This window comes from Branchiostoma floridae, chromosome 15, assembly GCF_000003815.2.
Source record: "Branchiostoma floridae strain S238N-H82 chromosome 15, Bfl_VNyyK, whole genome shotgun sequence".
Lineage (NCBI taxonomy): Eukaryota > Metazoa > Chordata > Leptocardii > Amphioxiformes > Branchiostomatidae > Branchiostoma > Branchiostoma floridae.
In genome coordinates this window covers 11503603-11526381 of record NC_049993.1, presented here as the reverse complement: position 1 = coordinate 11526381, position 22779 = coordinate 11503603, and the positions used below count along the sequence as shown (strand labels likewise).

The window sequence follows — 22779 nt, the reverse complement described above, 5'->3', positions numbered from 1 at the left end:
TATCTTTCTATTCCATAAACAGATGTGTAATACAATGTAGCAGAATCACCAACTTAGATCTAGAAATTCAAAGTTTATCACCAGTCATACCTCTTCAACTGAGGGTTGGTTTGTTGTTCCTTCTTGTGGATTTGCTAGAGAAGTTCTATGTCAAGAAGAAAATTCTCTGTCAGTAAAAGGACCCTTGTGCGATGTGTTTAGACTTCATGTACAGTGTGCACAATGTATCTACACATGCTACTTAAAGTTAAACACGTGATGATCTGAATCATAAATTTACTGATCATGACAATGTCATGCCACTATCAAAGTGATTTCTAACAAGAAAATCTCAAATGTTATATATAGCGATACTGTGGTTGTACTTACTTGCACTGTATGCAGACAGACGTTATTGCTTTGAGTAGTTCCTCCTGCAAATAAACAGATTCAACAGATTCAAAAATACAGTTCAATGAAGCCTCAAAGGGCATATAAACTATCAAAGCACAACACTACACAGTGAATGTCACATATTAATATAACAGTAAGTACAGTTTTTAATAGCCTTTCATCAGGTAAATATTAATAAAATAGTTTTCTTGGTTGCCATGGTTGTTTAGCACTGAAAATGCAGTCAAACCACTTTAGCATTAATATCTTACAACTTGACAGTATAAAATCAGATTGGTCCTTACCTTCCCCTTCCATGTCCTACCCGCCAGCCCCCCCACCAGTGCCTTCAGCATGGTGCCCAGGTGGGGAGGGCCCAGGTTGGGCCCCAGTTTGGTGGCCACGGTGTTCATGGCGCTGGCTGCCTGGGCCTTGGTGTGCCAGGACTGCGCATCCAGGGCAGGCCGAACTAACTCTATTATCTCCTTCAGGTATAACTTTATACCACTCTCCGTACCTATGCGTGTATGAAAAAAAACTTTTTACAACTTCAGGTGATTGTTGTAACATCACATGCCTTGTAGGACTGAAGAAAGGTGAAGATCTACAAATATAAAAATACAAGAGGCAAAAACTCAAAGCATTGTTGCAAAGGTTAAAGGACAGTTTCCTCCCCACACATCCCTCCCTCCCTGTTACAACATTCCATATTTTGTCCACACCCAACCTTGCAGTAGACTCTCCCTTTATAGGCAGCATAATCTTCAACATGCTGAAGGTAGCTGCCTTAACTGAAAGAAGGAGATTCCAAATCTTTTAGAAAATCCCAGCATTGACTCACCTGGTATGGAGTCTAGCCACACTTCTTCCCAGACTGACTGGCCCTGTTCTGTCTCTCCACCCGTATCTGTACAGAATAAACAAACAAACAAACAAACAATGGATAAACAACACTGATGTTGACAGCCTTCTTCCACTCAAGCATTGCACTGATAAACATATCATATATACTGTACCACCAACAAACAAGTAGCATAATTTCCTAAATCTAAACTGCTTGAAGGGTCTGTGCTCAAGAGAGGTATCGAAGATATAATAATCTGGGAGTACCTTTGTCCCTTTTTTCGTGCATGGCCAGGAAAGCTAGCGGCAGCACCTGTGTGGCATGTCTCTTCAGGATGTCAGGGTTGTGCCTGGCTATGGCCTGTAGGGTCAGCCCACATGCCTGTCTAATGCTGGACTCTACAGGGGAAAACAAGTGTCAACATGAGCATTGATCTAAAAACCTATGGCCTGTAGGGTCAGTCCACACGCCTGTCTAATGCTGGACTCTACAGGGGAAAACAGATGTCAACATGAGCGTTGATATAAAAACCTATGGCCTGTAGGGTCAGTCCACACGCCTGTCTAATGCTGGACTCTACAGGGGAAAACAGATGTCAACATGAGCGTTGATCTAAAAACCTATGGCCTGTAGGGTCAGTCCACACGCCTGTCTAATGCTGGACTCTACAGGGGAAACAAGTGACAACATTCCAAAATAATTTCATCAGGTTGATAGGTCATGAGATAGTAGAGTTTTCTTTTTTCACAACCAGTTAATCTTACTTGCTGACATTTTGACGACAAAGATGTCTGACAGGCTCTAAACGTCAGCAGGTAAGATTAACTAGTTAGTGAGAGAAGAAAACTCTACTATGAATTGTCAATGTGATCTAAAACCTTCAGGTTTCCTTTACAATTAATGTTAATTGATCCATGAAAAATAAGGTGATTCAAGTTTCCCATATTGGCATTCCATGTCCTAAGCAACACATCAAACTGAAAGTCAATTTTGAAGCTCTCATCAAAGAATGCTTAGCACTCTGACTTATTACAACTCACTGACAAATTCTAGAGCATAATGAGAAGGTAATTGTTCAATAAGTTTACAATATTTGCAATACTGTACCTGAACCATGAAGTAAGCTTTTTCTCACCTTCTTTCTCCAGGTACCATGTCTTGAGTTTTGCTATTAATTTTTCCACACTGCTATCCTTGGCAGACTGAAAATAAAGATTTGGGAAAACCGATTAGTTGAAATGTAAATGTGTGGTTTTTGAAACGTAAAATCTTACAACTCGCTGCAAAATTGCAAAATGTATTAATCTTTCAAATCATCTGGGTAAATTATTGGAAACCTCTGGGTCTAAATGTTCACTCTTAATGTCCTGATGTAGATTATAATGAAACCATCTGGCCACCTATATTCCCTAATCTCCAACCAGATCCACGGTGCGTAATGTATAGTATCAAACTTCCCGTGCCTGTTTGACTCCCTTAGCCGGCTACATTCCTTGGCCAGCTTTGATACTATCTTATGGCACCGTAGGATCTGCTTGGAGATTATATATTCCCCATTCCATACAATATTTTTCATTTCCAAAACACAATGGACGAGATTACAGCACATGAGAGAGTTTCAGGGCCCACTAACCTTGACAAGATGACCTATAGCAGCAGCATAGTTCTTCCTGACAGCTGTGTTCCTGTCATTCAGACCTGACAGCAGGGCAGACAGCAGCTTACCTGGACACATTAGGTCAAAGGTTAGAAATGTCAAAGGGCATGACAAGCTCAGCTGCTATGAAGAGTAAGATACAAATGCAACCATGAGCATTACTTTATGTCTCACAATTTTCATTAATCTTCATGTACAAGGTTTGTACATTCTGTAATGACCCAAAAGGATACTCCAGTCAATCTACAAAAAAAGAACCCTGCATGATACTGTACAATCATGTACCTTAAAAGAAAGCTGACATCACATAATTCAATCACCAGGTGAGTAGCTTTCAGCATGACACGAGTTTCAAACAGCGAGACAGCTCTAAACTATGTGAGAACTTTATGTTGGGGTATATTTTCCATAGTGTAGAAGGCTTTCCATTTTTAGTGCAGCTTTCCTTAAACTTTAAGATATCTTTGATATGATTTCTGTTATAATATTCCATATCTCACCAGCATGAGGCTGCAGCTCGTGTGAACACTGCACAGTCAGGGAGATGATGAAATTGGAACATCCCGCCTTGGTTGCCACGCCGACCCCGCTGCGGATCAGCTCCGTCAGCCTGGGAACAAGATCTGGCAGCACACCACCATCCACATACTGCACACACTGGGAACAAGATCATGGCTATTACACCATATCCCACAATATAAAACTGAAAAGCCATTCAAATTTTTCCCCTTTAGTACTTCTGTGCCTCAGTGCCACATGAACAGAAATAGTATGTTATCAATGCAAGTTTGTGAGGCACCTGTTGAGTCTACAGAGGAGAAGACAGAGGATGTTTACGTACCAAGTTGGCAACTTCCATCATAGGAGAAGCTTTTGAAGCAGCTATTCTGGCACTGTCAAGCTGCAGATAATTGAAAATAGAGATTATCATATTGTTTTATACTAAAATTGAAGATAGAAATGTAAACAATTGTATTTCATTTCATTTATATATAGCTATTTTTAATATCAAATCAAAGCATAGGAAGTGTATGTAAGCTACATATACATGTTTATACATACTATGTCCATCCCAGCATCTAAGATGACACAGCATTGTCAATGTAAGCTCATCAACCTTTCTAATGAACTATTTTCTCCCCATACTGATCCTGCAGTAGCATGCGTCCAGTGGTTAGCGGCCTTGTCTCTGGAACTAGAACGTTAAAGGGGGATTCCACTCATGAAACGGGTATTTTTCCCATATATATTACACTCTTCGGAATACAAATGCACCCGACTTTTGACTAAATCACCACGACTGACTTTTCGACCAAACACTGTTCTAAACCTATGAACCCCCATACGGGACCGCTTCCAATTCTCGGCTTTGACCTGACGTCACGGGTTTTCCAAATATGGGCATCCGCACAGATCAAAACACGAAGCAGACGACAAAGTGTCATGGCGGACTTAGGCGGCCGTGGCTCAGACTAGTTCGACCCAGACTACATTATGCCATACGCATATGAGCCTGAACGTGATTCTGGAGAGTCGGAGAGTAGCGATGAGAACAATCAGCCTGCAGAAGCCTTTGCTGGGACCGCCACGCAACCAGGGGCGGCATGGGACGGCCGGGATTACGAGACGGAGGGTTGCATGCATGCTAGCGCCAAGAAGCATATGGTGCAGATGCGGTGACTACAACTGCAGCCTACAGTGTGTGACTGTGAGTGTATGTGTTGCCACGACCTTCGTGAGCTGACAGATCCCGTGGACCACAGCAACCCCAATCGCGGCGGTATGGGTGTCGGGAGCTGCCGTAGCCAGCTGAAATGCGTCAAGCTACACGAGATATTCCATCCCGTCTCATGAGGTCTGCACTGAAAACTGCACTTATATTATCTACAGTGACAAAATGACTTGGACTGGAAGATGTCAGGGAGCCATTGAGAAATAGGTAAATGTAGATTTTGTGTTTCTGTTCCATTTATTTTGCACGATCTGTGTGTAGGGTCGCACGATGGTGAGCTAACGGAAACATAGCCACATGTGGTCGAATTTGTGACCTGTATATAAGACCATATAAATCTAGTAGCAGGACTCGAAATACTGTTTTTTTGTATACCTGCACCAGTGCAGGTAACATTGAAAATTACCTGCACCAGACAAATTTTATCTGCACCATTCTGAACTTAGTAAGTATAAATCATACTAAAATTTTTCAGGAACCTTTTTTCACTACAGTATATTACCTGATATGTTGTGCACCTAAAGTTTCCGGTACTTTTTGTGTGAAGAAATTGACAGTTTTGTGATAACTTGTGCCACCAATTTAGTGTGAAAAGTTGGAAATGTTTGGAGGGGGGCTGTTAGGGCAATACCAAGATCTGAAAATAACCAGATTGAAACAAAATGGCAAGTAGTGTACTTGTTGCAATCTTTTAATACAAAAAAAAAAATATAACATTACAATTTACATGCATTTTTGTTTCTCCCAGAATCACCACAAGAATCATCTTGGGAGATCAGCAGTGCAGTGCATGGTTCCAGCCTGTGCAGTCACCAAAATAAGACAGACCTATCCCTCTAAAGATGAGACTAATTAGGACATTTTCCTGTTATTTCGCCACCACATGTTCAATTGCTAAATTGATCTGACGTTAAACCAGAGAGTGATCTATAAATCTGTATTCTACTAAGTTTTTACTGTTAGGGTTATCCATTCTTGTTAAGCTTGGGGTTAGAATTAGAATTAGGGTGAGGCTTTACTGCTAAAATAAAACAATCTTGATAACAGTGTTACACAGTGTCCACATTATTTGCACTATAACAGGTGCATTCAACCAAATGCGGACATCTATCTACCTCACCTGTATAAATTTATCTACCTATCCATGCTTTATACAACAGGCCAAATAGAAACCTTGAACATATTAAGTATCCTTATTTTCATATTCCTTTGAACTAGATATACAGCAAGAAAGACATGTATATTATATCAATATACAATTACATTTCTGTGTAATTTTCAAAAATAGGCAGGGAAAACTTTGGTGGACACACATATATTGTTGTAAAACAGCATTTGTTTCTGACATATGTAGGCAGGATATTTATGAATAAAATGATCCACTGGATAAACAATGGGAACTTGTCCTTATTAACATAATAATATAGCCTGTCATATAAAATCAGTATATCAGGATCTACCTGGATTTAACCTGAAGTATATGGGCTACTGCCAACATGTTCAAGTTGCATGTTCATGAATTAATATTTATATTTTCACATTTCTTGTGTCTAAGAGAAATAGCAGCAGCAGTTTTGAAACGTTCAAAACAGAAACTACATGTAGTTTTGTCATATAAAGCATGTATGCTATAAAAAACATAACAAAAATGAGAAAACATGACCATGAAAACAGTAGAGTTCCAAACGAGACTTGTTTACTAGCCTGTAAACCTTGAACGGTACTGTGCAATTGCAGTTTTATTGTCTGGCCTGGAAAGTCAGGCTTTTGGAGCACCTAGCCACCACAAAACTCCCGACGCCTGTGTATGACAGCCTTCAACACCTTTCTTTTTGAAAGTGTAGTCCTGATTCTTCTCATAGATGTTTTTGACCACATAGTCTCCTTGCCTCTTACTGTAGTCCAGCCGCTGCCTTAGGTCATCTGCAAAGAATATATTCTGAAGTCAACAATGTTCTTGTGATTAAGATATTCATTGATGACAAAATAATACTAGGCCACATTTGCATCTATGTTAAAAATGACAATCATGAATAACAAGAGAGGCTGAAATTTACAAACTCCATCTCCCTTTCCATGCAAAAACTGACTCTTCCATGTCAACCTTTTGCTGAAATCGACCATACATGAACTATTAGTATGATCTTAGTATTACAACATCACCCAACTCCAAGATGGCTTTTCTGAATATAACATCCATGAAGCATGCAAGCAAGCAAGAATGGCTTCTGGGCTGCCTACAAAAGAATATATCACTTATAACAGTGCTTAGCACATTTCTGCACCCAATATATATTACTGTACTGACTATAATTCTTAAATCGGATATTTGAAAGGTTTTAAATATAGATTTACACTAGCTACTATACAGTATAGTAGCCACATATTCTTTTACATGCCAAAACAGAGAACATTTCTTATATCAATTTCAGAGTCACTCCCAGGAAAGAAGCAATTATAAGCTTGTCATGATAATGATTAGATTTTGCATGCACTACAAAATCTGTTAGTGCAATAAATATTTTGGTTTGACTTTGAGGTATACCAGTGCCTAGTCCATTAGCCCAAATCATACACTTCTGTCAATCTTTTTTACCAGAACAAGTAATCTTACCAAACATATCATGTCACTTGACAAATCCAGTGTTGTCATTTTAAGAAATAACTATACATACATGTAAGTAGGCACATGAGGACACTTTTCTACTAGTAATGAAATTAAAAATTAATTACCTTTTGACTTGGGCTTTTCCTCGACCACGTCCTTCTCTTTTCTATCAAACAAAAACAGAAGTGGCAGTTATGCACCAGTTCATGCATAATTTTAAAGACATGGAACTCTATGAGTACTATGACATTATTGCATGCTATGGAATTCTGCAAATCCTGCACTTCCGGTGGTGTCTGCTATCTTAGCCAACCTTGGGAACAATTTCTTGTAAATTGTACAACTACAGGCAGTCGAGTGACTACCAGACATTTTGGAATGTACACAAAAAGTTTGAAGACCGCAGTTTTTGGGGATACAGAGATGTTAGCACTTGAATACAATGTAAAAGTTTGGTAATCGTATGTCAACAAAAATGGCGTGGCCGCGAACACTTCATAATGCAAGGCCGATTTTTGGGCCCGATTTCTCGTAAACGGTATAACTACGAGCTTAACAAAAGTAGTCGAGTCACTATCAAACATTTAGGAATGCACACAAAAAGTTTGAAGACCTTAGCTTTTCAGGATGCAGAGATATTAGCACTGTAGTAAACTAGGTCATCACATGTCAACAAAAAATGGCGTCGCTAGCCGAAAACACTCTGAATGCAAGGTCAATTTCAGGCCCAATTTCTCGTAAACGGTATAACTACAAATTTACCGAAAGCAGTCGTGTTACTATCAAACAGTTAAGGAATGTACACAAAACGTTTGAAGACCTTAGCTTTCCGGGATGCAGAGATTTTAGCACTGTAGTAAGAGCTGAAAGTAGTCGCTTGTCGCCATACACGTGCATGTGACGTATGTCAAAATAAAAAATGGATAGCCTCAATACCAGACTGACTACACTGGTTTCATAAGGAGAATAATTTGCCAAAGGCAAGGGTTTGCTACCAGAGAGGTTGGTCGGCCGTGGAGGGGAAATGTGAATCTAATCGTGGACTGACTCCCTTGGCCAATTCTCGATTTTTTTCCCGAATTGTACGATCCACGCACCCCCGTAGCAAGGCCTGGTGGAGGCTAAAAATGACGCCGCTAACAGTAAACACGCTACTTTCATGGTCAGTTTCGGGCCCAATATCTCGGTACGCTGAGTGAGTGAGAGCAAACCGAAAACGGTAAAATTACTATCGGACATTTAGGAAGGTACACAAAAAGTCTGATGCTCAGCGTACCTCGGAATACAGAAATTTGGCAACTTTTTACGGACCATTCTGCTATCTAAAAATGACTATCTACATATTGGCAGATCGCTACAGAATGGCCCGCAAATAATGATTGGAACGCGTTTGCCTACCAGTTCTGATAGAGGTTGTGCACACATATTTAGTCTAGCCAAAAAAGCAATCCTGAGCATCTAACATCGAAATTTATGCCAGTACCAACCTTTTCAACTGGAAGAGTCCTTGGCGGCTTCGTCGATCCAGCCCGTCCGTAACACACCATGCGCATTGAATTTTGGGATTGTTGGTAAGGGACCAGCGGGGAATTCAAGAAGTCGATCGCTATAATGCACGCCCTGCGTTCAGGCTTCAACTCATGGTACATTTGACAAAACAAACTTGATTCAAGCATAACAATTTATTCTCTGATGAATTATGATACCCGCTTCTGGAGTGGAATGCCCCTTTAAGCCATTGTTCACTGTTCATTGCTCATCAGAAGGAGCCAGGGGAATTTCCCCATCACAATGAACCTATAAATACTGTACATAGCATCTCTGCCATGACCAGTGGAAGACTATGTGTAGCTGTTCAGTGAGCTAAAACTGGATTGGAGATCACTTTCCTTTTTTTTTTTTTTTACAGAACAGGAAACACACATCAAGCCTCTACACCCACCTTCTCAGCCTGGGACGCCCCTCCCCCAACATGGAAGCTGAGGTAGTTGAGAGCCTGGGGCTCCAGCCCACTCAGGGCCTCCAGCAGAGCTGGCACTAGCACTGCGATGTGAGGCTTCAGCAACTTCCCTGCGTTCTGACTGATCTTCAGAATCGTCATCAGGCTGAAATGAAGATTAACAAATCAGTTGGAGAAATCATCAGCGCAATCAACTCATGAAAAACACACAAATATATACAGCAGCATTTATAAATTTCACAAAGATACATTGGGAAGATACCGTAATATGTGTGCTGTTTGTGTACGTGAGCTTGATGAACTATCATTGAAGCCTAATACACATTCAGTGAAATCCATCCTACATGTATTCTAGCCACAGTTTGCTCCATGGTTCCACACAAGCCAAAAATGACTGAGAAAGAGAAGTGACTGTATAAAGTGTATTATGCATAAAAGTCAGAGCAAGAAGTGACTGTATATAGTGTAAAATAAACGTCGGAGAGAACTACTATCCGAATAGTACCCAGGCTATCCTTTCCCACTGTACTAGTTTCAAGTATTTTGACAGACAGGAGACTGACCTGATAGCCCTGACCTCCTTGACACTGCTGCCCAGTCCTGTCTTCATCAGACACGGCAGGACCAGCTCCACTGCCTTCTCACCCAGCTTACCAGCCGACGGGTCACACACCTTTATAGAGGTCTGTCAACAAAACCACTGGATTTAGTAACAACAGTCATCAGTAGTACTCTTCTTTCTGTTTTGACTACAAAAGACAATGTAAATGATGATGAAACAGAAATCTTACCCTCATCAGTCCTTGGCAGGCTTTCTCAGCAGCATTCCGCACAGATTCCTGAAGGAAAAAATTAAGAGATGTTTATGTAAACTAGCAGGCTACAATAGTGCAATGTTTGTTCTACTTCGAACTGCAAAATTCAGAGTGAAGGAGTCTGGGTAAAAATATGCTAATGTTTTTCTTTTTTTAAAACATATTAACATGATATTGAATAAGTGTGAATAAAGAGCACTAGAACCAAACCTCACCCCCTACATGTATCATATTATTCAATTAGACAAACTTATACACTTACCTTTATATCATCCCTAACTTTAAGGCAAGTCTCCCAGAGTGCTGGCAAGGCCTCTATGATGGCTTCCTCCAACTGTCTGCCTCTCAGGAGGTCATTCAGGGCCATGCAGCTACGACAGAAACCAAATTAGAAACATCAACCACAATTCTATTGGTTACCTGCAAATTCAAACTGGTCTTACTGTATGTTTAAGACTCTGGATCAAAAGTATTGACCACTTCAATTTTAAGGCAAAAGGGCTCTTGGAAAGTTTACAATAGTGTGCAACATGGTCATTATATCTCCACTGAAGGAACAAAATAGCATAATATATATATATATATATATATATATATATATATCTACACATACATGTAACAGGCTGTCTGAAAATAGCAACTCAATAGCCATAGGGGTATACTAGGAAGGATTGTACAGGAATAATGTCCACCAGACACATACTAAGGTTACTGCATCATACCATCAGAGTGATGTACTGTACCTGGACTCCCTGACTCTCCACTGACTGTTTGTCAAGTTGGTCTGGAGGTCGTCCAGAATCTCCTTAATGTATTTGTCAATCTGAAAGGAATACAGCAGAATTAAACACAGACATTCAGCAGATGCAAAGACAAAAGCTCTAACAGCCACTCTGGGTACATACCAACTGCAAAGTATCAATACAGCTGGGAATCAAGCAATGCAACTAATGTTATGTGCAACATTGTCTCCAAAACTAATCAATATTGATGACTTCTATTGTATCTACATGTACTGATTCATTGACATTCACAAACATATACTTTAAAGTTTATATTCTTCCAATAATACATGTACAAGGATAGCAATTGTGCTACTTAGTATCTACATGTAAACCTACACTCAACCTGTGAATTACTAGTAACACTCAAAGATCGGGGTAATATGGCAGCTGCAGTTCCAAGCCCATCTGAAAGGAGGTGCTCATGAGATGAGCAGTCAACATTTTTTTTCTGCCAGCTAAGTTTAAACCCAAGAAGAGTGTAATTCAATCGTCTGTGTGATGTTTGCTTCCCCACGCATTTCAGTGGTTCATTCCTCAACATCCGACTGTTTTCTCAACTGTTGCTAGATTACCACTCAGAACCAGGATGTACAATACTGTATGAATGGGAGGCAACAATAGCTTGGAATGTTCCATTCCAGATCCTTACAGGGGAGGGACATCACTTCCAATAAAATGTTATGCACAAAAATAATTTTATCTAGCGCAAAGTGCAAGTCTAAAAAATGCAAGGAGTCTTAAACAAATTGACCAAATAAAAATACAATAGCTTTGTAAAATATTCTTCCGCCTACAGAAGTATTCTCTATAATACTACAGTACTACCTTAAAACACTTTTTGAACTCCATGGACTATCCCATTTTGTACCACAAAGTATTTTATATAATTCATGTACATGAAGGTCCCTTCAAGTTTGTTGTACAAAATGCTGCAGTTGATAAGTATGTTAAGGTTGTTGGTGCTTGTGTATTGTTTGTGTAATCTCATGACACTAGGTGACAGTGACACCTGTGGTCTGTGCTGTGATGATGTGGTGTCACCTCCCATTGCCTATGCCCTCATGCAAGGACCAAAAGGTACATCCAACATCTGGGATTCTTTTGAATGACAATGTACTGCAAATTCATTTACTTTCATGGTAGCTTTATTTTGCGGAAAGAGGAAAAATAAGGTTTTTGCTACGATTTTAATTCACAGTGTCATGAATTTGTAAAGAGATCACTGTGAAAAATAATACTGTAAAAGTTTTATTACTTACTGTACAGTACCTGGTAGTTATTTTGACACCCTTGTAAACTAGTTTTACTCTATGTGTAGCAAACAGTGCAACAGCAAGATAGGACACAAAAGTAACTAAATTCAAAGTTATGTCTACTAGTCCTTGGGAAATGTTGAAAAAAAATTTATAAAGGGATAAATTCCAGGTTGGGCACACTGTTAACCTAACAATTTTAACGTTATTGATACAATACTTGGTACCTGTACATACTAGTATGTTTCAGTGGAGATATTCTGCTTAAACTGTAAAACTTCATGATTGACTCACAGGTGACCCTGGTCCACAGGGAGACAAAGGGGAAGCAGGTGATACAGGTGATATAGGACCACCTGGGGATCAAGGTGACACAGGTGAGAACACTACTTCCTTGAGGTATTGGGCATCTTTTTATGTCTAAGATGATTTACGAACATATGACCAAAAGGCTGACCAATAGAAGTGTTGAAACTATGGTCTTGTTTAAAGACTTGATTCCAGTACTGTACATTCTGCTACTTCCTCTTCCAGGCCCACCTGGTCCGCCAGGGGTCAAAGGTGACAAAGGGGAAAAGGGAGACCCCTCTCCAGCTCCCCAAAAAGCAGTCTTTTCCGTTGCTCGGAGCAACCCGCTTCTAGGACGGAACGAGTCCCATCAGCGAATCACCTTCGACAAGGTGTTTGTGAACTTTGCTAAGGACTTCTCCCCAGATGAAGGGCTGTTCCGCTGCAGGGTTGCAGGGATCTACTACTTTGTGTACACGGTCCAGTCTTATTTTGAGAAGTTCATGGGGGTGCAGTTGATGCGGGGGGAGGAGAGTCAGGTGACGTTGTACGCCAACGCCGTGCCGCGGCGCATCATGCAGAGTCAGAGCGTGGTGTTGGAACTGAAGCGGGGAGACACCGTGTGGCTCAGGCTCCACCGGGGGGAGAGGTTTGCTATCTACGGTAACATCGACAGACAGATTACGTTCAATGGCTTTCTGCTGTACCCAGAGGAATGATGTCTGTTTATATAATGGAAGCATCATATGCAACAACTCCCGATGCATCTGGGTCTCTCATTACAGATAACACAATTTTCTATTTAGATATTGTATCAAGTAGGTTGTTTTCAAATGACAGAAAATATTTTATGTCATTTCAAAAGCACATTTGACCAGATACCAACGAACCTGAAGCGGTTAGAGAGACAACAACAACAAGAGAATGAATGTAATTGGGATACTATATACAAACAGGAATCCTACCAATAGAAGGTATTATTGCTATGTGTTCATAAGGCATAAATGTTGAAGATGCTATACCCGGTCATTCTCAAGATGAAAGAGACTGAGGTACTTACAGTTTTCCTTGTCTCGGGCACCAGAGCGCTCCAGATGCTGGTCATGGACTGGCGAATGTTGGGGTTGGGGTCGAACTGGTAGCGGTAGAGCCGGGGGATGATTTTGGGCAGGTATGGGGTCAACTGTTCACCTGCCTGCAGCGCGATGGTGCTGAAGCCAAACGCAGCTCCCTGGGGTGGGGACAAGAGCTTAGTAATGAATGTTCAGTCAGGGATATACTACAGTATTTTATGTCATATCTACTGGAAAATTCAAGATGGCCGCCACATCTGGAAATGAGTCTCCTGACAGAGTCACCAGACCATTTATGAGTATATGGCATCCAATCATGGATAGGGACAAATGTCTCCACTCTGTTTCTTTTATTAAACAGTGGTTTCATTAGCTGGTTACATGTGGCTTGAAGATAACCATTGATGTTATATGGATAATGATGACCTGGCAAACAGGGTCCTGACTACCACCAGCAATTACATTTAATGTTCTTTCAATGATTCTAGTTATAATCAAATATCTAACTTAAACCTATCTATCATACAAAGTTTAAATAGAAAGTCTCTCAAAGTAAAGTTTTAAGCACCAGAATTTGCTCACCTTCTTGGAGTTCCACATGGCATTGTGGTTGGCCAAGTTCATGAACTTGTAGATGAGGTCAGGCTGGTTTAGGTCGCTGGCCAGTGAACACAGTTCCTTATAGGTGGACATGGTCTCCCTGTCAACAAAATAACAGATTACATTCTTACAGTTCTCATGGCTATCAAGGTCTGCTTTGGTGTATGCACGTTATTGCTGAAATTGCATGCAAGACTCCATTCTACTGCTGGTTTTCAAGTCTAAGCTTTTTTCAAAACCTCCAAAATTAAGACGAAGAATATTCTACATGACTGTACAACTGTACATTGAATGTGAGTACAATGTAAAACTGTAACATCACTGTGTAAAATATTACCCACCCGCCAGGTGTTCTTCCCAGTTCTCCAGCCTGGAACACTGTTGTCTCTCCTGTCACATGTTGGGCAGATCTGAACAAACAACAACACTGGTATCAAACACTGATCCACTAGACAACTGTTTGGAATTACATTTGTACCTATATGATGCATTTTGGCTAGTGGCAATTTTACATTATGATCAGATTTGGGGGGGGGGGGGGCTAGTTCACATTACAGTTAGCAAAAAAGGAGGTAGCATAATATAAGAATCATTTGCAAGTTTTTCACAAGTACTGTCAAGTTTGCTTTGCTATTTCATAAACATCAACACTCTCAACTGGCAACCCTTTTACTTCAATCTGCTATAACCAGTACAGATTTAGATGCATAGAATCTGATGTATCCTTACAGCAGGAACAAGGTACTGTAAATGAAATTGTCCCATCCCATACCTTCTCCCAGACATGAGAGTATCCACCAGCAGTGCCACCAGTTCATCCCTGTGCCCACTGCCTCCTCGCTCATACACCAGCCCCAGGCCTTTGGACCCCACGTCCTGGGTCAGGTCTGGAACACAGGGCACAAGTCAAACCTAGCACCACTGGGATGGTTTGGCTTTATATATCACAGTAAATTCCTACAGTGGCAGCATACTTTCATTTTAAACTGTTTCATCTCTACCCCTTCATAAGGTCAATTATATAGAATTTCTGTATGTAATGTCTTCCTTGAACAAGACATCGGAATTATTCAAGCACTGATTGAATATTGGTACAATACTTTTGCATCAGTCACAAAACAGCACCTTCTTATGGTACGAAAAGCTTATTATTTTACCATATCTGTATACAACTGTGTCCTTTAATTTTTGAAGTGTCTACAAAAGTTTTTAAGATAAATTCTTACCATCAGGCTCAGATAGTAGGTTCAAGAAGATGTTCTGGATTTCTTTCAGACGACCCTGAACAAAAGCAAGTCAGTTCTTAGAATCAAAACAGGCCAAGAAAATAGAGATATCAAAAATGGAATCCAATAAAAACATCAGGTAAGCATAACAAAAACATACATTGTATGAGTCTATGTAACATGTATCCTACATGTATAACAGATCAGGTGGTACCTGTACCTGTATAACTTGGTGTTCTCCTGCCTTCTTAACCAGAGAAAGCAGCCAGATACCTGCAGACTGTACAGTGGGGGAAAAGTGTACATAATGAAATCAGGCAACCAATTTGTAATTCCTACAATAGTACATAGCAGTAAATGTAAAACTCTACTTCTACCAGCTCATTACAAAATCCATCCATAACCCTTAAATCATTTGCAGCCACATCTTCTAGTTCCGTGACTACGGATTTTGAACCTTTAAATAAACTCCCAGATGAACAGGATGTTTGCATCAAGAGGAGAAACTAAAGAAGGCGTACCTGTCTGATCCAAGGCTTCTGGTCCCGACTGTACTTCTCCAAGACGATCCCCACCATCCACGCCATTTCATCCTTCCCTCTCCCTGCCCCAGCCTCCGTGCGGTATTCTTTATCCTCCTCAGTCCACATGTCCCTGCCTGCTCCAGACCGGGGGCCCAGGGCCGCACACGCCAGCGCCTCACCCACGGTGAAGTGGAGCTCTGGTGCTCTTACCTGGAAATATTTCATACTATTAGATACTGTACAAAGTAATCAGTCCACATGTCCCTGCCTGCTCCAGATCGGGGCCCCAGGGCCGCACACGCCAGCGCCTCGCCCACTGTGAAGTGGAGCTCTGGTGCTCTTACCTGGGAAATACATCATACTATTAGATACTGTACAAAGTAATCAGTCCACATGTCCCTGCCTGCTCCAGATCGGGGCCCCAGGGCCGCACACGCCAGCGCCTCGCCCACTGTGAAGTGGAGCTCTGGTGCTCTTACCTGGAAATATTTCATACTATTAGATACTGTACAAAGTAATCAGTCCACATGTCCCTGCCTGCTCCAGATCGGGGACCCAGGGCCGCACACGCCAGCGCCTCGCCCACTGTGAAGTGGAGCTCTGGTGCTCTTACCTGGAAATATTTCATACTATTAGATACTGTACAAAGTAATCAGTCTACATGTCCCTGCCTGCTCCAGATCGGGGCCCCAGGGCCGCACACGCCAGCGCCTCGCCCACTGTGAAGTGGAGCTCTGGTGCTCTTACCTGGAAATATTTCATACTATTAGATACTGTACAAAGTAATCAGTCCACATGTCCCTGCCTGCTCCAGATCGGGGCCCCAGGGCCGCACACGCCAGCGCCTCGCCCACTGTGAAGTGGAGCTCTGGTGCTCTTACCTGGAAATATTTCATAATATTAGTATTAGATGAACCAGTGCACAAGGTATGGCAATGTGGTCTTGACTTGTGGTTAAGGTTATTAACTTAGCATCCATTGATTCTAGGCCCTAATGTTGTGCCCTTGAAAATTGCACCTATTTCCTCACTCGACTCGGGTGAAAATGAGTATCTAATACAGTGTTATGCAGCTTGTACCTACTACAAAAATAATGTGTAAAGCCCAAAGACAATTTACTGGTTGCGCAAAGCAAGGTCAATTCATTGAAGTACAAATCAAAGTTCTACATTGCACAAGATACCACTGCATCCAACACCACTTTAAACTGCTAGAGGAGAGATTCCTTATTACTCACCTCAGCAGCCTCCAGCAGGCCCTGTAGCACAGCTCTCTGGTGCTGGAAGTCAGGGTCTCCCACCGGCAGGTAACCCAGGGTCTGGCACAGACGTTCTTTTAGCTGAGACAGGGATTGTTATTGTTATTGGGTGGGCCGACTACTCACTCTTTGCAGCCAGGGGCTGAATTGCGAGGAGCTTACAATAGGCGGGGCTAAATCGCAAGGGTCTGGAGCGAGCTGCCATGGTTATGTATGGAAACAAGTTAACCCTCTATATTGGTCCTTGCATTTTCCTCACAATTCATCCTTAGCTCAGACATGATATTAGCAGGATATCAGGTATAGCCTCAGGAGCTTTTGCCTCACTAGACCAAGTCAGACATACACATCATACATAAATTTTGGATCTTTCTGTATATTTAGCTAAATCCAACTAGTCCGCACAGGTAACGGATGAAATACAATGTTACTGCCTAGGTATGGTAGTGCTTTGTTTCAATCAAGAGATTTGTAGGCACTTAACAAAACTCCCCTTCGTAAAAATTATCTACACTTTGTGAAAAACAATGTTACTGTCAAGGTATGGTAGTGCTTTGTTTCAATCAAGAGATTTGTAGGCACTTAACAAAACTCCCCTTCGTAAAAATTATCTACACTTTGTGAAAAACAATGTTACTGTCTAGGTATGGCAATGTACAGTAGCTTTGATAAAGGGATTACCGGTAGTAACAACATAACAAAAACTCCCCAGGCAAAAAGTATCTAATCTATATACTTTGTGTACCTTATTGGAGTCCTTGCTTGACTTGACTCTTGCCACTAGTTTATCCACAATGGCCAGTTTGGTGCAGGGGTTGGGGTTCTTCCCCTTGCCTTTGCCCACCCCTCCCGTGGGCAGTGGTAGTGGCCCGTTCCTGGCGATCTCCCCCAGGGCAGTGCAGGCTGCTGAAGCCAACAGGCTGCTGGGGTTGTCCAGCATCTCAACTATAAACAACAACGAAATAGTTACAAAAACATAATGTACATGTATTAAGTAGGGCTGTCCCTCTCATTGTTTTGGAGCCTGTGTTGTTAATTTTGCTGTTAAAAGTGTAATTTTAAGCTTACAAAAATAAAATTTCATCAGTTTCATGTTGTGAAGTTCAGATTTTTGGGATGGATTGGGTGAAATTTCTGTCCATCCCAACAAGCAAATTTCTGCCCCAGGACAAAGGGAAGGGTCCTTGGGACAGCCCTGGTATTAAGAAAAATTCAACTCAATCAGTGAATCTAGACTAGTGAAAACTTATGCTAGCTAGCAAGTCAGAATGATTACAATGTTATAGAATTGTTGTGGTAGACAAAGATTGCATTGTATGAACAGTCAAACCTGCCCAAGTCGACCACCTGGGGGACTGGGAAAAAGTGGTCGATTTGGACAGGTGGTCGCTGAGAAGAGTATCGACTCAAAACATGCCCGATGCATAGCATAAATGGTTTCCGTTGTGTTTAATGGCAAATAGCAAGCACACGCACGCAAAGAAGTAAGTAAGCGAGGTCTTTAATGTCAAATACAACATGCACATGCACGCGAAAAGTACACGGTAGTTATTTCAGATACGGCGATAAAGAACACAGCGACGCATAAAGGCTTGTATGGTAACTGACAGAATCAAAGTTCCCCTACTGTCTAAAACGTTAGTGTACAAATATTGAGACGATCGTAGACGCAGGAATGCAACATGGACAGATCTTTCTTAAAAAGGTATGAGCTACACAGATCTTTCTTAAAAAGGTATGAGGCTATATGCGTTTCAGCATTTGTTCTTTTTATAATGATGGAGATTTAAAAAAAAACTTCTGTAACAACAAAATTTGGATTTTCTTACAACGAAATTTCCTCCCATATTACAGTAGACTTCCCCATTGACCGCCGCCATCTTTATTCTAAACATAACATCGACGCAAACTGGCCGATTTCGGCACAAAATGGCGCTAGTTATCATCAAAGATCGATGAAAACCTCAAGGTTGAAAATGACGCGGTCGTTATGGGTCCCATTTTTGCCGGTCGCGGTCGCGTTGGCCAGGTGGTCGTTGAGAAAAGGTCGCTTAATGCTTACGTCAATGGGAAAAAAAATCGGGACCGAGAAAAAGCGGTCGAAATGGCCAGGTGGTCGCTGAGAAGAGGTGGTCGCTCGGGCAGGTTTGACTGTAAATTTATAGCAGATAGCATGTCCAGGTCAAAAGATACAAAAAATGGAAGTTCTGCTGCAGTACAAAGATCACAATGACATACAAGGGGGCCCAAAATCAACCTTGACCTTCATCTTCCCGACACCTTCCCAATAACCAAATATCATCATAATCCATACAGAGGTTCTTAAGTTATGCTGACTACAAAAATCTGGAAAGACAGACACACACAGACACACCAAAAACAATAAAAAGATGCTAGTCAACATGAGAGTCTACCTTCTAAAGTTGGAATGAACTGCACCAAAGATGCATAAGTCATAAAATAATGGTGGGTATTACAATACACAGTACAATACATTGTATTACTTTTCACCTGATAGTTACTGTTCATCAAAACTAGTCTTTCCAAAATATGCCAATGAAGGTTAGACATCCAGGTAATAAGATATGCCCAAAAGCATTTACTCAAGCACTAGTGAACTCACCTATAGCCTTGACTGCTGCCACTTCCATGTCAGAGATGTTACCAGTGGCTGCTCCATGGTCCTTCTCTTCCTCCAGATCTTCCACTGTAACCTGAGTCCTTTTGATGTACAGATGTCGGCCTATGGCATAACCCAGCCCCAGCACTGACCCATGCTGCACCTCGGGCGACTGGAAGTAACAAGCATCACAATAAGAATACAATTAGAAATTGTACTAACCTGTGCAGGACAGGTATAATTGTCCCTGCATCCCTCGTTGTCAGGCAGACTGAATCAGAGAATGACTTCAGGTGTATCTGAGCCTGACCACCCCCATATAGCCTCACTTGGTAGCTCCCAAAGTTGAAAGGTCACGGGTTACCCATGATTCCTCGCCGCGCATGCGCATCAGTCTACTGTTTGTAGAACTCCTGGCCGAAGCAGTCTCGGGAGGGACTTCACAGGAACAAGAAAAATTCCTTACCTGCCAGGGAGGGAGTCTGCCTGACAACGAGGGATGCAGGGACAATTATACCTGTCCTGCACAGGTTAGTACAATTTCTAATTGTCCCCTGCATCCTCTCGTTAGTCAGTCAGACTGAATCAGAGAATGACTTCAGGTGACTTTGTAGCCTGAGGCCAGGACATAAGACCAGTACATGAATATAAGATATCACATGGATGTCACATGAAGACATTACATGACAGATGTCAGATATATATCACATGAAAATGATATCACGTGAAATGAGATATCACATGAAATAAGATAATCACATGACTTCTGAATTCACAAATAAGCAGAGGGACATGACTTCTGAATTCACAAATAAGCAGAGGGAGACCAGATGGTTGACTCAAACGAGCCCCCCCCCTCTTCCTTTGCCGCAGCAACCACAGAAGCACTTCTTGTGGAGAGTCCAGGAACTGGGTATGACCAAGGTTGGCTCCTGTAGAAACAGAGATAAATCATACCACAGAGGTTGCAGGAGTCACGGCCTGATGTGGCTCCAACCAGCACACACAAACAATCCTGACATAAACCGTGACTGAAGTTGTTGACACCTAGACCTTCCATAGAGGGGACTGGAGAATTCTCCTACCCCGCGGCAAAAAACTTGGCAAACACAACATGTGCCACCAAACCTTACCATGGAACCATAACAACTTATTGAAGGTGACACTGAATCCGTCAAGAAACTCTTCTTGTACTTGACCTCCAAGAAGGAAGAGTTGGAACTCTTACTGCCAAGTAAAAATAATGATTAATGAACAAGCTGAAGTGCCAGGATCTCACTGGAAAAAACCATTATTAGAAAACTTTACCAATGTTCCATGTGAAACATACTTAGGTAAAGCTGGCCGTCCCTCATAAGAAACGCCTTACCAGCAGGAGTGTTCCTAAAGGTTGACCTTCTGCGTTGTAGATTGAAGATCTGTAGATCTGTAGAGAACAAGGTCCTGACCGTAGAACTTCCCACACAAGAACTGTAAGAAAACCAGCAGTGTGTTAGAGATGCAGGGACCCTAGTCCTCCTGACTGCACCAGCTACTCAAGTTGTAACAAGTTGAGGAATACTGAATCTGTACTCCAAAAACCCCAGTACGCCCTCAGGAAACTGCGTAGTGCTGGCACAAGTCTGTACTGACTGTACTGTCACCGGCAACATGCTGTGCAGCTTGTTGAAGTCACTCTACTTCTGAGTGAGTCACACTCAAGATAGTAGACAGTAGATGTGAAGGAGTAGCAGGGCTTACATCTCCAGCAGGTGTGAGTAGTAGAACTGCTGTGTCTCATCCGGAGTGATGAGAAGTAGGTGAACCTCATCCTGTTGTATCTCCCAGATTGCCCAACAATCAGAAGAATGTGTAGAAGGTAGACATCTGCCTTCAGTCGTTCCATTTGCAGTTGTTGGCTTGATCGGAGTGTGAACCGATCCACCTTCCAACCAAGTAGAAAAGTACTCTGAAAACTCTAGACGTTAGCCGGTCCAGAGTCAACCTACAGTGGTAGCTGGAGTTGTTCAGGATGCGAACATATCCACCCCCTTAAGAGTAGTGGAAATGTCGCCTGAAGACTCAAGAACGTATGTCGATCTAGAGTCCAAGTCGTGGCTACAGGTAATGCCGGGAGCCGACGTCCTGTCACACATATCCCCATCTGGGGAGTGCTGTGCTGATACAGACCATCTCTGTCTGTGTACCACTGCCACAGGTCGAAGATCACCCTTAGCAAAACCGTGATCTTGCACCTCCTGGATGATTCAGTTGAGCCATCACTGTTGAGTTGTAGGAGCAGACTGTGTCCGCTCACCATCTCCTTGTAGAAACCAAGGACTGATGAGGTGTCCTGCCGTCCCGATTGCTGTGTGCTGACCTCTCTTCTACAGACCAGTGTCTTCCTGTGGGAATGCTGTTGCAGAACTGCCGAGGGCTGCACTCTAGACGTGACTGTACAACTGATGTCTTCACCAGACTTCTGCGTACCTGAGCTGCATCTGACGGCAGCCCAAGAAGCTGAGTTCCTCTTGTCACTTGAGGAACTGCGATGAGCAGACACCTGAAGACTTCTGAAGTGCAGAGACGAGAGTTGTGTGCCAACTGACACTGTTGTGGCTTGTGCTCTGCCCGTCAAGCTGCCAACTTCTCTGCTCTGATGATTCTGTCTGAAAACAGAAAGTTGTCTGCTAGATGCTGCAACTCCAGCACCTTGTAGTCAGAGACCAAGTTGCCCTCAGCATAGAGTCAAGCCGACTCTAGGGAAAAGCTGCGTTGACTCTGCTCGGGATGAAACCTGGGTTGAGAGCAGCTGTTGACTGTAGTTGTCAACAGTTGTCGTCCAGAAAGACGATAAGATGATCTGCGCCGTCTCTGCTCGGGAAGAACCAAGGTGAGAGCAGCTCCAGACTCTAGTTGTCAACAGTTGCCATCGTCCATGTAGCCAGGACCAACCTCCACTCAGTTCAGGGATGAACACCTTCAAAACTGAAGGCTGTGCGTCGTTGGGACTCCAATAAGGAGACAACGAGCCGGAAGAAACGCACGCTGGAACTCCCAGCGATGCCGGTTCTCTACGTCTGGGATGTGAAGAAGCATCCTTCTGATGACCTTCCCCACTTAGTCTCCCGGCTGGATGAGGTGTTCAGGAACACCCAACTTGGCATCCTAAAGACGAACCTGTA

General features: G+C 42.2%; 2 protein-coding genes and 1 long non-coding RNA gene across 3 annotated transcripts in view; 1 reads left to right on the top strand and 2 right to left on the bottom strand.

Annotated features, from left to right (window-relative positions):
• Positions 1-22779, bottom strand: part of LOC118431479 (proteasome adapter and scaffold protein ECM29-like) — a gene marked incomplete at its 5' end in the record, with an annotated part of 55163 nt that overhangs the window by 4676 nt on the left and 27708 nt on the right. Inside the window, 24 exon segments of the mRNA XM_035842719.1 lie at positions 91-145; positions 370-413; positions 678-889; positions 1214-1279; positions 1483-1614; positions 2352-2418; positions 2850-2941; positions 3374-3530; positions 3715-3774; positions 9156-9318; positions 9737-9858; positions 9965-10012; positions 10251-10359; positions 10732-10811; positions 13375-13545; positions 13970-14087; positions 14329-14397; positions 14760-14874; positions 15214-15268; positions 15434-15493; positions 15735-15947; positions 16975-17076; positions 17741-17940; positions 19619-19787. Coding sequence (XP_035698612.1) covers positions 91-145; positions 370-413; positions 678-889; positions 1214-1279; positions 1483-1614; positions 2352-2418; positions 2850-2941; positions 3374-3530; positions 3715-3774; positions 9156-9318; positions 9737-9858; positions 9965-10012; positions 10251-10359; positions 10732-10811; positions 13375-13545; positions 13970-14087; positions 14329-14397; positions 14760-14874; positions 15214-15268; positions 15434-15493; positions 15735-15947; positions 16975-17076; positions 17741-17940; positions 19619-19787 — 2679 coding nt within the window.
• On the bottom strand, positions 5391-8772 carry LOC118432295. Its single transcript, XR_004833050.1, has 3 exons — positions 8701-8772; positions 7339-7379; positions 5391-6528 (listed from the first exon to the last, which is right to left on the bottom strand). It is a non-coding gene; the product is annotated as an uncharacterized LOC118432295 (long non-coding RNA).
• On the top strand, positions 11140-13351 carry LOC118432294 (complement C1q tumor necrosis factor-related protein 1-like). Its single transcript, XM_035843833.1, has 3 exons — positions 11140-11850; positions 12323-12403; positions 12561-13351. The coding sequence occupies exons 1-3, from the start codon at positions 11664-11666 to the stop codon at positions 13031-13033; spliced, it is 741 nt and encodes a 246-aa protein (XP_035699726.1). The 5' UTR covers positions 11140-11663; the 3' UTR covers positions 13034-13351.

Bases quoted from the DNA above. Each gene is read 5' to 3' on its own strand.
- LOC118432294 (XM_035843833.1), top strand. From the start codon at position 11,664: ATGTACATGAAGGTCCCTTCAAGTTTGTTGTACAAAATGCTGCAGTTG. The intron at 11,851-12,322 runs GTACATCCAACA...ATTGACTCACAG, and splicing joins CCTCATGCAAGGACCAAAAG to GTGACCCTGGTCCACAGGGA. The intron at 12,404-12,560 runs GTGAGAACACTA...TTCCTCTTCCAG, and splicing joins TGGGGATCAAGGTGACACAG to GCCCACCTGGTCCGCCAGGG.